The following is a 16,415-nucleotide window of genomic DNA, read 5'->3' on the forward strand; positions in this document are numbered from 1 at the left end:
TTTTATTCTCTTTTATGTATATGTTCTTTTCTATTCTATTCTATTCTATTCTATTCTATTCTATTATATTATATTATATTATATTATATTATATTATATGTTTGTCAATGTCTATGTCTGTTCTAGTCTTTTCTACTCTACTCCTATTCTATTCTATTCTATTCTATTCTATTCTATTCTATTCTATTCTATTCTATTATATTATATTATATTATATTATATTATATTATATGTTTGTTCTATAATATAATATAATATAATATAATATAATATAATGTAATGTAATGTAATGTAATGTAATATAATATAGTATAATATAATATATATTCTATTTTAAGTCTATGTCTGTTCTATTCTATTCCATTCTATGTCAATGTCTGTTCTAGTCTTTTCTACTCTACTCTACTCCTATTCTATTCTATTCTATTCTATTATATTATATTATATTATATTATATTATATTATATTATATGTTTGTTCTATAATATAATATAATATAATATAATATAATATAATATAATATAATATAATAGAATGTAATGTAATGTAATGTAATATAATATAGCATAATATAATATATATTCTATTTTAAGTCTATGTCTGTTCTATTCTATTCCATTCTCTGTCTATGTCTGTTCTGTTCTATTCTACTCTACTCTACTCCATTCCATTCTATGTCTATGTCTGTTCTATTCTATTCTACTAAATTCCATTCTATTCTATGTCTGTCTGCTCTATTCTATTCTATTCTATTCTATTCTATTCTATTCTATTCTATTCTATTCTATTCTATATTTTCTCTCTCTCTTTAATATCTGCAACATGAATCCATAAAAAATATATTAATGCAAGAATAAAGATTTAATGGTCATGTTTATTTGATTGTCTTGGAAAAACTGCTGAAAACTAAATTGACTGTAATCTTCATCAACCATCTAGAGTGTTTTGTGCAATGACAAGTTGGAAAACATTCAATTATTTCATAATTTTCCCATTTTGTTTAGTTCAGAATATATCGCTCTCGGGTGTCATGCAGACAATATCTCCTCAGCCAATAACTCAGTATGGTTGGTGGGGGCACAAACCCTGCGATGACCCATAAGGGTATCTGAGGAATTCGAAATGATCCTCTGACCACCAAAGCACTGACGCTCCAGTCGGGTTTCAGTGCTTCAGCGCGTAATGGAGACGTGCACGCGCACCTCGCCAGAGTATCACGATCAGATGACATTAACACGTGCTGTCATATCGAGCTGGCTCCAGGTCAAAATTAACTCAGGATTACCTCAATGACCAAGAAGCACAACCGACGGACGCATTCTCAACTGCAGAAGATTTCCGCGTGAAACGAAAAAGTGGAACCTATAAAAACAATAAAAGAAAGAAAACGTCATCTAAATCTAAAAGCAAAATGAGATGTAAAGGAGTGTTTCTGGTGGCGGTACTGAGTGCTTTAACAGCTTATTATGTTTATTTACCTATACCAAATAACATAGAGGAGAGATGGAAACTCATGCTCACGGACTCTTTCTTTAGAAGTTTGAGCCACTTGGTAAGTTCATTTTAAACTACATATAAAGTTTCCTGTTTCAAAGACATAGATACATTAAATATTATTTTTTTAAAGAACATGTAAACTTCATTGATTCACAGTGTTATCAGCTGTTAGCATCGTTTGTGTGTACAGAAGGCTATTTGTATATAAATTACGCGTGATTAATTTGTGTTTATATTTTTATCCTGCTCAGGATTATGTGTTTATATATAGAGAGAGCAAGGCAGATTACCTCAATCCTTAATCCCATTATTGTAGTTTATGTGATTTAAATAGTAAATACTGGAACTATTATTAGAATACTCCAGCATTTACATAATGCTAAGGTTTGTATTTGTAATTTTAGTATATTTGATGTGATATTTGGATGTGGGGAGCTTCTTAAGGAGTTCTTTTATTCAACATCAGTCAGTGATCATATAGACTTAGAAGTTGCTATAAATTATTAAAATGAAGTTGAATTTACATCAATTTAGTTTATACCAACTCCTCAATACACTGTTAAAATTATTTGTTGCACTTAAATGTTTAAGTTTAAACAACTTGAATGAGTCATTTTAACTTTTTTGACTAGTTCGAAGTTGATTTAAATTTTAAAGGCATTTTCACAAGACTTTTTTAAGATGTAAAATAAATCTTTGGTGTCCCCAGGGTACATATGTGAAGTTTTAGCTCAAAATATCATACAGATCATTTATTTTAACATGTTATTCTTTTGATGTGTCTATTTTAAATGCAAATGAGCTGATCTCTGCACTAAATTGCAGTGCTGTGGTTGGATAATACAGATTAACTTAATTTTTTTTATTCATACCAACTCCTAAAGAAAGTTTAAATGACTTATGTCATTTGCGAGGAATTGTTTACAGTGTATGGAATTAAATAATAAAAAACAAAGGCTTGTAATCAATACTAACAAACTTATGTGAGTCTTGAGGCCCAATGTCTGAGCATTGCAGTCATGGGTTTGATCTCAGGGAACACACATTTTCTTCAAAAAAGGTAATAATAAAGTGCGAGATCTCTGATTAATAATAATAAAATAATTATGTGTTTATTTTATATAGTGCCTTTCAACAATCTCAATGACACTACAAAGATTCAGAATATAATCAAACAAAAATGTATTCAAAATTTGAAAGGAGGTTAGAATAGACATCTACAGTATAAACATACGTATACACCACAAAAGTTTTCAAACATTTTATCACATGATTTTCCATAGTTAGGTGGCTTTCAGAATCAATACAACCATGATGGAGAAATGTCACAATCCTGTCACCTTTTATGTAATTTTGTGTCTTGTTTATTGTGACAGGATCGTGGCATTGCTACCTCTCCAACGTTGTCATGTGGGGGAGGAACTTGCTTCTGTTTTTTGTGCTACTGTTTGTGTTACCCGGTTTTAAGTTAGGCCCCACCCTCCTTGTTCTGTAATGAATTATTCATTAATAGTTACTCCTCGATTAGTTTCCCTATTTAATGTCCTGATGTTTTCAGTCTTGTGCCCGTTCGTTTGTCTTCACTGTGGTACCTTGTCCATCATGGTCATGTTTATTTTGCCTTGGTTCCCTCAAGGGCTTTCTGTTATTCATTAAAATTCTGTTGCTTGCATATGGGTTCTGCCCTTGAAAGTCCTGACAGTTTCTTCCTCATAAATGCACACCTAAGAAATTAGTGTTTGAAGAGCCATCCCTTCTCCATCTGTTGGGTATTATTGCTTCTGGATTGTGCATTTAAACTCACAGAATTCCTACAATTCCTGAAATCCTTTCACATCCATAACACATGTATATTTCTCTTATCTCAAATAAAAAACATGAGTATAGACTGACATTTTTCTGACGTCTGGGTTATAAAATCAGAGGTTTTGGAAAACATAAACATGTGGTTCAATATATTGAAAATAAATGCAAAATTATATTTCAATTTTTGACTGAAGATATCACATCCATATTGCTAGAATTATGCACGAATGTACTGACAGGACTCTGTTAAAGGCAATGTGTCTTTTAATTGGCTTAAGCGGGACAGCTTATTAACTATGGCCATTAGTGAGATCATCTCAGTCGATAAAGCATCTGTCTACTGTGTACATAATCTCTCATACAACCATACAGCATGTGACCTCTGCTGGAAGATTACATAAAAATTAACCCAAACACTGCCGCTCTAAAATACATTTTCTCTTTACTTGTATTCTCCACAGGCAGAACTTAGTGAACTGTTGGGACTTTTTGACTACATGAGAGTCATGATGCTCGTCACCTTTGCGGAGCGAGTGGTGCCAGTGTCAGATGAAAGGGTGAAAGTGGTGGATGAGAGTTTTGAAGGAGTGGATGTCATCGTGTATCAGCCTACACAGAATGAAGATACAGGAGAACTAAGACGAGCTGTTATTTACCTGCATGGAGGAGGATGGTGTCTGGGCAGCTCACGTGAGTTAAATCTTCTCTATGCAGTATTTTCTCAAGATATTTAACTCTTTTCCCACCATTGATGAGCTGTCTCGTTAATTAAGAAGACACGCTTCTCTTCCAATGACAATCTGAAGGGCTATTTTTTCTAGAGTCTACTCGAAATTTTTTACTTGTTGAAGGTAATTTTATTTGACTTGTTGATATGTATTATCATAGTGTAATGTCAACATACATAAAAGTAGCCAAGTTTATATACAACATATGTAATAAATAAATATTAAAATTGAGTAAAAAGCAGACATGAACGAATAACTTACATTTCTTAGGGCTTGCTGCCAGAAAAAACAAAAACTAAAAAAAGATGTTTTCCTTTTTCGTTTCCCTTTAGGCATGAGCCCTTATGATCTTCTAGCCAGGCACATGGTCACAGAACTCAATGCTGTTGTTGTATCTGTAGAGTGAGTATTCAGTGGTTTTTATTAGTACATTTCACTCTCTTAAATGTTTGTTTCGTTTTCTCTTGATTACTTGCTGACCATAAACCCACCTGTTCTTTCAACTCGATCTTTATTCTTAACCTAAGACAAACAGAAGTAGAAGTACAGAATTGCAAAACAAACAACTTTGCCACTGTGTTTAGACTTTTAAAACAAAAGTGTTGCTTTTATCATTTTGTTCAGTGTATGTTAAGATAAATCAGTGTGAGGTGTTTTTAAATGAAGGCGGCTTAGACTAGGATAAGCCCTGTCTGGGAAACCTCTAATTTTAATAAAAATGTGGAGAATGTAAAGCCGGTCCTATAGTCTTAGGATCTAGGAGCTCCAGATGAATTAAACAGCTATTGCATTTACTGTAATAAAAGGAGAGTGAGACACATCCAATGCATTTTGGTTTTGCATTAAACTAACATGGGGTTAACTATAACACAGATCTTTTGCATAGTTACACAGGGTCAAATGACCTGTCTATGGCGGCATTTGAATGTCTGGTTGGCATTACAAGCGCCTTTGGTAGTAAAGACTGGGTGCATGTTTGACGTTATGTTGAGCTATGTAAACCGGCGTATGACATCACATCAGTAACGTTACCATGCATGATTCAAAAACAAACAGATAAAGTCTGCACACCCGCTTCGTTGTAACCCGCCGACCGCACAATGCTGTGGAGCCTAACATACTTCACATCACTGAGGCACTATGGTTTAAAAGGATGCCATGATTTTGGGATTCACCTCGGTAGGACAAAAAATACAGTCAGTCAGATGAAAATGTACAGCGCCGTCACAAGTTCCCTCATATCATCTCATATTTAAACATTAAATGTCAAGAGTTACCAGAGAGTGATACAAGCATATCTTGACTGAGAACAGGTGAGAGGACAACATGACACCTAATCGCTAAAATGATAGCAAAAGCATGAAGCTTTTTCTTTGGCTGGACGTGTTTTAAAGCACGCTTTTATTGTGCACACAATGGGAGTTAAACTTTCTCTCAAGTACATAACTTAGTTTAAGTTTTGCATTTTGTGCAGATATATTCACGCTGTATAATACATTTATGTATATGTATTATATATGTATATGTCAGGAATGGAAAGGCAAGAACCCAGGCGCAGACGGATGTATACAAAAAACACTGATGACTTTAATAAGACACAAAACAGAAAAAAAAGAAACCCACGAGGGGGCAAAACATCACAAATCCTAGAAAACAAAACACTGACAAAACTAGAACAACACAAAAAACAGACTCTACTTAATAACAATAAACTAGACTGGATATTTACGGGACACGATACTCACAGTTAGAAAGACAAACGCACAAGCAAAGAACAGCAAACACAAGGGCTGTTTCTCAATATGCGTTCTTCAGCGATCTTGCGTCCTTGTGTCCACGCTCTACGTCATCATTAACAGTCGAAGTTCAATTCCAATTCTCAAGAACGCAAGTACAGAGGATGCATGAAAATACCCGGATGAGTTCTTGATATCGAGGATGCATCGAATGCAGACTTGAGCATTGAAATCTGGGGAGGTCACGTGACCAGCAGGAAGATCGCACACATCTCAATTCTCACAAGTGCGTTCTGTGTTCTCGCGACCTTCTGAGTTCGTTCTTCCAAGGTCGCCTTGCAAAACCAGTCTCCACCAGAACGCAAGTCCGTTCTTTGCGTTCTTAGAATTGAGAAACAGCCAAGGACTTTAAATAGGGACAACATAAATTACATACACCTGGAAATCATTACAAGTAAGGGATCGGGGAAAAAGTGACGAGACCCGGGAAATGCGTGGTCAGAATAAACCAATACTAATGCTGCGTTCCAGGCAGGTTTTTAAACCCGTGAGTTACGACTTCAAAACCACGACTCATGACCTTATGCATTCCAGGCAGCCTGTAACTCGTGTTTTTACATCCTTCTACCGGTGAAAGTGCACTGGAACAGCAGTCAAACCCGTGACTTCCCACCCGTGAACTCGTACTAGATCGATGTAATCCCAGTTCAGAGTCGTGAGTCGTGGTTTTGAAGTCGTGAGTTACGGATTACAGGTTGCCTGGAACGCAGCATAAAACCACGCATCTCCCACATAAAACATGGTACTGCCAGGACCCTGCCACAAAGACTAGATATAACTCAAGACATGATTCTGACAGGATCCTGACAGTATATAAGGCTTAATTTTATGTAGAGTGCGTCATATAGAAAGTGCATCAGTTTGTGTTTATTAACCCTTTAGTTTCACTTCATCACGCAGCTTTTCCTGTCAGAGGTTTCTGTTAAAAACATTTAATTCATTAATAATCTAGCATGTGTTCATTTTTCTGTCATAGTTTCTTCAAAATTAAGTTTTGAGTGTTTTTAATAAAAATATTTTTATTTTACCATGACGTATACGCCCCGCCCCCAGTTAATCGAAAATTCGTTTTTCAGACCTATGGATTAATCGAAATGAAAAAAAAAAATGACATAAATGCACATCCCTAATACAGGTTAGAACAGCACTTTCAGTTTTGGGTGAACTATCCCTTTAACAATATTGTTTTTGACTGGTTCAAAATCTAATTGTTTAATGCTTTTGCAGGAGTACAGTAAAGACAGATAACAGTTGATGAATAGAGCACTGACTGTCATCTCTACTGACTGGTTCCAGGCTGTTTTCACCATTTACAGCCAAACACAGCAGAAATCTAACTGCTGATGACACTGTTTTGATCTGTAACTGTCCACAATTAATGTGTCAGCGGTTCAGCTTATGCCTTTTTGTGTCACGCCAAAAACAAAAACATGTGATCTGCTGGCAATGAATGAAAGAGTGGCAAAGAAGCTTAGTGGAGCAAAGGAAAAAGCTTAAAGAAGTTTAGGGCGAGGCCTAAAAGCCAGACCAAAAGCCTCTTTATCTACACACAATGAGTACGCTTGACTTCTGCTGTCAACCTTCAAGTTAAGTGTGACGTTGCAAAAATGTTGACTGTTGGCATTCTTGCACCAAATCATACCAGTTACACAACCACTGATACATAACATCACCTAAAATCGTGTTTGTTTGTATCTCTCTGTTAATCTGTCGCAATACAGACAAATCCATCAATCACGGTCACTTGTCAAATCTGAACTCGAAGAAGACCTGCTTAGTGATAGCTGAGTTAAATAAGCCATGAAGGGAAAATTGTGATTGGTTAAAAAATGTTAAAGTTCCGCACATGAAGGTAAAATGAATCCTAAAAGATTTGCATGCACAGGATAAAATTTGTAAGAGTGAGTGTATGTGACATTGCAAGCATAAAATAAATTTGCATGGGCAAAAACTCTTGTAAAGGCGTATATCAAGTTGCAAGCATAAGAAAAAGTTTTGCAATATTTAACTGTTAATCATAAGTTAATATTTGTCTTGTAAAACTGAAACTTTATATTTACGCTAAATAAGTAAGAACTTTATTCATCTGACCTCAGCTTTTCACGGTTTTACGGTTTTTTCACGGCACGGTTTTTGCGCTGAAATACTGCCAAAAGCATTGCAAGTCTGCAAACAGTGGCGTGCAATCAAAAACACAGTTTCATGATGGCAATAAGAATTAATCGCGCAGAATCTGTCTCAACTATACGAAGCCCTTAAAAGAAGGCGCGGCGTGACAATCTCAAAAACAATCTCCATCAGTCAACAGTTAGACAAATTGTCTATAAATGGGTAAAGTTTAAGGGGACATAATTATTTGGGCATGCTTTGCTGCCTCAGGGCCTGGACCACATCATCGAGGGGAAAATTAATTCCCAAGTTTAACTAAATATCTTACAGGATAATGTGAAGGTGGCTGTCTGCCAGTTGAAGCTCATAGAAGTTGTTTAATGAGCAGGACAATGACCTTAAGCATCGAAATAAATCCATCACAGACTGGCTTAAGAAAAACAAAATGTGCCATTTGCAGTGGCCTAGTCAAAGCCCAGACCTTTAACTGTGGAATGAAGTGGTGGGAGGGGGCAACTAAACAACAAAGAAAAAGTCAAGGAGCCAGGAAGGAGCCCCGAGCAGGAGGAGCCTGTTGTTTGGCCAGAGACCAGCCATTATGAAGCCCCAGGGTGGAGTTGCCGGAGGGAGGAGCCAGCATGGGTTTTGCTGCTTGACAACCTGGGGAGGAGTGATGGTGACATAGGCTGTTGAGGAGGAGACCTGGGCGGAGCAGAGCAGACAGAGAGCCTGGGGGAAGCTGAGGTGCCGGAGGGCCAGGGCAGAGCCGACGCTGAAGCAGAGGTTGTGATCTGAAAGCCCACGGTGGAGCCAGAGCGACCAAGGACTGAGGCGGTGCTGAAGGGAGAAAGGAGACCAACACAGCCGGTCGGACAGAGCGACGAGGGGGAGCCAGAGCAGTGTAGTCCTGAGGAGGAGGCGGGACAATGACTGACAAAGGCAGAGCCGGAGGGATGAGGGAGCCTGGCGGAGCTAAAGGGAAGACGGGCCGTGGTGGACATGAGGGAGCCAGGAGCCAAGGTGGAGCTGATGGGTAAGAGGGCAGAGGCAGGGTCTCAGAGGATGAAGGTGGAGACATGGGAAACTCCCCTGAGACTGCTGGCAGATGGTTATGCCCCAGTTCTTCTGACAGTGCGTTGCCGAAACCCTGAGGATAAGCTGGGGTGTAAACAGATGCCAGTCGTTGGTGGCCGATGGACTGGCTGATGATAATAGAGGAGGAGGGAGTGGGAGGCTGGGTGGGACCAGCAGGGATGAAGAACAGCTGGACGAGACCAGCGTGGACTGCATACAGCAAAAAACATCATCAAAAACAATCAAAAAATGTCTAGATTTCAGTACCAGCTCACCCTCAGTGGCCGGAGTGTGGACGGGGCTTCCCTCAAAGCCCTCAAACCAGAACCCCCATGGTGATGCATTGTGTAGCCGGCTCACGCACCTGGTCAGACACTCCGAGAAGCTCTGGCTCTGGGGCAATGTTGGGCTCAGTCACGGTAGATTCAGGATCTCCATCTGCGCTAGGCTCCATGTGGCGGGTTGATGGCTGGCTGGTCTCTGGTTCAGGAGTGGGGCTGGTGTCATCCTCAATGGTGACTGGAGATCCGTGGGATACCAGTACTCACTCCACGAATGCAGCAAAGCTCCCTTGAGGAGCCTCCTCGGACAGCTGCGCTCGTTTGGAAGTGCTTAGTCCAGTGAGCAAAAAGTTACAGAGGCAGCTGTCCAGAAAGGTCCATGACAGTGTGATGGGGGAAAGAAAAGTAAACAAAAAAACGCCGCTAACTTATACTAAACAGTGTGGTCCGACCTTCTGTAACGTTATGCTGGTGTGGAGAGACGAGGAGGAAGGCGGAATATAGTAAGCATAACTTTAATAAAACAAGGATTGATACAGAGGATATCAAACATAACACAAACAAGATCGGACAAAGACTAAACTAAGGAAAGGGTATAAATACACATGGACACAGGTGATAAAAATTAAATATTAGGTAACACTAAACAACAAAGACAAAACTATAACAACATTAAATATAGGTAAATATAGGTGTTTCATGAATCAATGTCATGTGATAACGGGAATAATGGTGGCTAGTTTTGTACAGATGTCCACCAGCAATGCCATCATCTGCGATGTTCAGGAAATACATTATCATCACTCGCTAAGATATTTCACATCACTCTTACAGATTTCATTTCTCTGCTTTAGTGTTATAGTAACTTTTTTGTCTTTGTACAATTATGAAAAGTGTATGTAAAAGTCTGATGTACCTTATTCTGACAACCATAAGAATGGAACAATACAATATTACCAACAATTATTTGTTTTGTATAGGTACCGCCTAGCACCAGCTCATCATTTTCCTGTGCCGTTTGAGGATGTGTACCATGTGGTGAAGTACTTCCTTCATGTTGACGTTCTGAAGAGCTACCGTATCAATCCAGAGCGAATTGCTGTGTCTGGGGACAGTGCAGGAGGAAACCTCGCAGCTGCAGTCACCCAACAGGTAAGACAAAGAGAAGGAAACAAGAAATCAATTCTTAGCTACCTAACAAACGCTCTTTGATCTTTGATTTAAATGATTGTAGTAATCAGAGTTGTGTAATTGTACTCAGTTGCAGCAGGACCCAAGAAATAACATCAATCTAAAGGTCCAGGCTTTAATCTACCCTGTCCTGCAAGCCTTGGATCTCAACACCCCCTCTTATCAGCAGAACCAGCACATGCCTATATTACCCCGCACTCTTATGGTTCGGTTCTGGAGCGAGTACTTCACCAGCGATAAGTCATTTTTAAGAGCCATGATGACAAACACACACAATAACCCTGAATCAGCTGCTCTGCTTAAATTCGTTAACTGGAGTTCATACTTACCCGAATCTTACCGCCAGACTTACAATTACAGCGCTCCACCTGTGGTCATTAAAATCAATCCAGCGCATGATGATCCAGTCGGTTCCTGTCAATGGCTGGCGGATCCACGGGCATCCCCGCTGCTGGTACCTGACACAACGTTACGTTTACTTCCCAAGACGTATGTGGTGACGTGTGAGTATGACGTACTGCGGGACGATGGTTTAATGTATGTCACGCGTCTGCGTAACGTTGGAGTTGACGTGACACATGAACATTACCCAGCTGGATTTCACGGTGCACTTATGTTCAGTGTGTGGCCCACAGACTTTAAGATTGGACGCAGGATGATAGACAACTACGTTACGTGGCTCAAACACAATTTATAACACGTCGAATGCAACAGTGCTTTATGCATCAGTTTTTTTGATTGCTTCACATGATATTTCTTTTTGACTTATTTATTTCATTTCTTTCCTCTATTGTTTACAGTGCACCACTCTTTTTTATCCTAAAAGCTCACACTTTTTATTGTATTAATCCATTATGATATAAGCATTCCTGACCAAAACTGGTCTCAAGAAACACTGGTCTTTTTTACATTGTTTTTTAATGAATATGCAGTAGATTGTAAGACAAGTCCCTGGTTATTAGAATTGTAAATACTCAACCCCATGTCATCCAAGGTGTTTCTTTGTTCAGTCGAGAAGAAATTACATTTTTTGAGGAAAACATTTCAGGATTTATCTCCATATAATGAACTTTAGTGGACCTCAACAGTTTACAGTTTCAATGCAGCTTCAAAGGGCTCTAAATGATCCCAACCGAGACATAAGGGTCTTTTTTAAAACAAAAAAAGTACCACAACTTTTCTTCTTCAAAAGCTGTGTGACGCGCCAGCATGACCTTACTAAAAAAAGTAATGCGCTACATATGCGAAACCACGGCTCAAGTGTGGAGAAAAAGGACCATTCAGACATTTTTGTATGTGGAATGATACTAATTAATGTCTTTGTGTCAGTTTATTGTTTTAAATGGTCTGCAAATGTAGGTTTCACATATGTAACACGTGACCTTTCAACGTTATTATGTAACACGTAAGGTCGCGCTGACTCATCACACGGCTTGTGCAAGACAAGAAGTTGTGGTTTAAAAGTAATTTTTTTGTGAAAATGACAATCTTTTCGATAGATAAGACCCTCATCCCTTGGTTGTGATCTTTTAAAGCCCTTTGAAGCTGCATTGAAAACTGTAAACTGTTGAGGTCCACTAAAGTTCTCTATATGGAGAAAAAATCTGGAATCTTGGATGACATGGGGGTGAGAAAATTATCTGGATTTTTTTATGAAAGTGGAAAAATCCTTTAAAAATAAAGATGCTTCATAAAGGTGATGCCATAGAAGAATGGTTGGGCAAAATGTTTCCATGAAGAACCTTCAACATTAGATGAACCTTTCTTCAAAAATGTTTTCTTCTGTGGCATCCCTATGACCTTTATTTTTAAGAGTGTATGAGGCTATGATAAAAATGTATAAATGCACTGATAATAATCAAATAATTTGGGATAATTTTCTATTGTATGCCATTGCCTGTATAGTCTGGGGTTTGACTAGACCTTGTGGATTAGGTATAACCCATCATAAGAAAATGTGACCTTATCCCAAATTCTTTTGATTGCTTTTTGGGATTATAAGCGTAGTGTGACTGAGATGAAATGTTCAATTTTTGTATGTAATCATTGAACTGAAATGAACCAGACTGTAGAGATTAAATCTATGGCCTGAACATCAAAATGCTTTATACATTTGTTTCCGTGTTTGGCTTGAAATTATTATTTGCCTTTACAAAGCATAACTTTGGAGAATATGACACATATTGATATATGACGACCATTTTTGGCCAACAACAGAAACCCTGAACCCAAATCCCAGAGAACACACATCATTTTAAAATGTATACATTGTAATGCACTGCAGGTCACTTTGGATAAAAGCGTCTGCAGATGCATGAATGTCAAAAAGCCAAATAACAGACAATGTGTCCCGGTTTCACAATAAAAGTACAAAAACTCAAATTGCCCAACACATCTTAACTGCAAACCTACAATTTACAGTTGCAGTCCAAAGTTATTATATAAATTGCTTGTAGTGTATTTGTTTTTTTGTATTTTAATACAGTATATGTTTTAATAGATGGTTAATAATAACTTAATTTGATAAAACAACCTTGTTCAAAAGTTGACATACACTTGATGTTTAATACTGTGATATGTAAACCTGAATAACCAACAATGATGTTTTGATGTTTTCTGAAAGTTGTTCGTAAGTCTCTTTTTAGTCCTGAGATGCTAAAGTGCTCCAGAATGTCCACCTTTGATTTAGAGATAGAGACATGTTTGGACTATTACGAAAGTTTGGCTGATAAAGGCAAGATTTAGTAATATTATGGGTGAATGAAGAAGACAAATCAATTTTGTTTTGTGACAAACATACCTTAACTATCATTTATGTGAAAATAATCTGACTGTTGTTTTGATATTTCATGGCGAAATACTTGACAGTAAAACAAAAAGTCTGGCAACACAGCAAGCGAGGAATGAGAGTAGATGGGGGGGGCAGGTGGATTTTATTAACAGCATTTTTCTGATATGAGTAAAATTCCACAGCCATCGTGTCTCTTCCTGAGAAGAGGAAAACAAAGAAAAAAGGTTAGAAAAACAGTTCACATTCATTGTACCTCATCTTGAAAGGCTCTGTGACAATCTCTAAAAGTAAAGCTACACATAAAGAGGTGCAATATGTGGCTAAGCTAAAACAAAAAGTAAACAAGTACACTTAAAAACTGACTTATCTTTATGAAGCATTCCAGAAAGAGCACAACAAGCTGGGGAGGTAAAAATCCAAGGTCTAGATCAGACTAAATCATGAGACTGCAATAAAGACCGATGACCTCTGTACAGAGCCTCAAGGCAAACATGAAGGAAGATGAGAGATTTGTAACAGATCGCTTGTTTGTGTCCTGTATCACATGAACTTAATAAAGTGATCTTTATTACCTGCCCTGCAGATTTAAACCCGAGTGCTCAGAGTCTAAGTCTATGTTAGAACTTTTATTATTATTATTATATATGTAATAAATGTTATAACTTATGTCATTTTTGTTACTTTTTGTAATAGTTCATACATTAAAAAACATGCATTTTCTAAAAAGATGCCCACAACTCATATTTTCTCTTTATATATTTCAAAATAACAATTGCAGTTTAAAAGTGCAAAAGTAGTTCAATTATGAACACTGCACAATAAAGTGCAAGTGTAAATTATTAACACATGTATTTTTGTATAGTACTAACTGTAATGCAGAGCTCTTAAACTTGTGTTTATAACGGTTTAACTTTCATAAATTGTTATATTTCAAGTATTTACAACAAATAGTCAGTCTTCACCTAATGACTTAAATTGCACTTCATATTTCCTTTTTAATATTTTAAAGATATATTGGCTAAACTGCCTTTCCATTGTACACTACATTCAGACACGACTGTCAGAGTTCACCCCCTAGTGGCAGTCATAATGAAATTTCAGTTTAATTGTAAATCTGTGTCAACATAGGAGAGAGGCTCATTCCAGCACAAGAGCTATTCATCTACGAATATATTATAGTTTATAATTTACTTATCAGTAATTAAGTGTTTTTAAAGGATTGTTACTGATAAAGTAAAACAAAAAAGATTAATAATATCCCCCTTGCACCCAGTGTTTTGATTGGAACACACTGAAATACATCACTTCGGGTTGTTGTCACATGTGGTGTACTGTAGTCAGACAAATTTATTTTTTAAGGCATCCAAAGTTTGGATTAGAAGATAACGCACCCGCAGAAGGTTGGCACCTTTTAAGACAGTTTACTCATTTACCTAATGAAATGTTCATGAATTACACAGTATTAAAAAAGATGACACTTTAAAATCTTAAAATAAATACAATTTCTATAATCATTTAACCATTTTGTAATATTTAGTTTGTTTACCATGACACACAAAATGTGTTTTCTCCTGTATTGTCTTCTCCTATGCAAAAATATTACACCAAAACACAACATAAATTCACATTGATGTCAGCGGGGCTGTTGAACTTGGGGCTCAAGCCCCAGCCTCAGGTTTGCTCTCTCTGAAGGTTTAGAGATCAGGTTCAGAGCTCCCTTCGAGGACAGCAAGCTAAGTTTGTTTACCATTAATTATTAAGACTGAATGGGCCGGCAAACTAGTGAAACACCCACAGTTTTATAGCTAATGAAGTTCAACGCACATACCAACTCATCTTTCCCCCAAAAAGGGATAAACTTCTAACATGAATTAATGAATAAAACAGGAATACATAACTGCTCATCAACATGTAAATAATCTATAACTATTGAGAAGTGAAACTCATGAAACTTGAAACATAAAAAATTATAGTTTTATAACTCTGCCACTAGAGGTCATTTTAGGAACAGAAACACCAGAGTCTGGTGGGACTTGCTCTGCATCGGAAACAGCTGCAGGATGAAGATGACATCCATGTCTGAACTAGATCAAAAGACGCCTGTTTTGAGAAAGATCATCGATTTCTCTTTTCCTACCATCATAGACATTTACAACACGCTGCATTTCCATAGTCACCAGCACAGTGGATGACCCCACAGACCCCTCATATGAACTCTTCACCCTCCTCATGTTGGGCAGAAGATACAGAAGCATTGCGCTCAGTGTTGGGCAGTAGTGCTGCTGCAAGTAGTGAAGCTAGTAGTTTAACTACATTTTTCAGCAGTGTTGTGGTAGCGTTGCTGGTTTCTGAATCAAATAGCTTTTCAGTAACGAAACTGTTTTTTGACCAAGTAGTGCGGTCGCTTCCACACAAGCTACAATTTCCCAACCATTTCTAAAGACATCCTTAATTTGAGAATAAAATAGTGCGTTTTGAATCAATGCAGGATGGTGTTTGTCCTGTATTTTTGAGTTATGCAGTCTCTTGGTAGCTGCTTTGTCTGGAGTCGATTTTAAATGATGGTGAGAGAGAGAGAGAGAGAGAGAGAGAGAGAGAGAGAGAGAGAGAGAGAGAATAATTGACACCACAATTGAGTTTCAATTTCAACAAACCACCAGTATGGTGATGATCAGTGTTCCCTATCAAAAGCTTTACTCGATGCTGCGCTGCTAAGCGCTATGGGGAAACGTCTTTATTGTTGACCAGCTGAATATAGTGTGCAAACACGTCAATGGAATTGACCCGGAGGTATATAGCCTCGGTTGATGACGACATCACAGCGCACCCGATGCGAGGCTATAAAATAGATGAGCACCAGCTGTGTCATCAGGTCTTTTTATTTTCAGACCAACTACTGAATGTGTGTGTGCTACACTGAAATGCAAATCTCTCTCTTACCTTTTGAATTTTACTTGAGATCTTTGTTAGGAGTTAGATTCCAGCAAGATAGAGTGTCACGGAGTGACTTCAAGCAGCGGAACCGAAAGTGGCAAAGAATAGTTCCGCCCGGACAATGGTCCGTGAAACACCTCGTCACTTCTGGTAACTCTGGGCAACCAGATTTGGGCTTATTGAAAGCAGGTGTGTACACGAGCGTGGC

At 37.7% G+C, this 16,415-nt stretch overlaps 1 protein-coding gene across 1 annotated transcript; it reads left to right on the top strand.

The window, feature by feature from the left end:
- The first annotated feature begins 1,168 nt into the window (after window positions 1–1,168).
- On the top strand, window positions 1,169–12,583 carry aadac (arylacetamide deacetylase). Its single transcript, XM_065281718.2, has 5 exons — window positions 1,169–1,552; window positions 3,765–3,993; window positions 4,364–4,433; window positions 10,272–10,443; window positions 10,553–12,583. Exons 1-5 carry the CDS (start codon window positions 1,412–1,414, stop codon window positions 11,177–11,179), a joined length of 1,239 nt encoding a protein of 412 aa, XP_065137790.1. The 5' UTR covers window positions 1,169–1,411; the 3' UTR covers window positions 11,180–12,583.
- Window positions 12,584–16,415: the final 3,832 nt, after the last annotated feature.

Source organism: Paramisgurnus dabryanus, chromosome 8 (assembly GCF_030506205.2).
Source record: "Paramisgurnus dabryanus chromosome 8, PD_genome_1.1, whole genome shotgun sequence".
NCBI classification, from domain to species: domain Eukaryota; kingdom Metazoa; phylum Chordata; class Actinopteri; order Cypriniformes; family Cobitidae; genus Paramisgurnus; species Paramisgurnus dabryanus.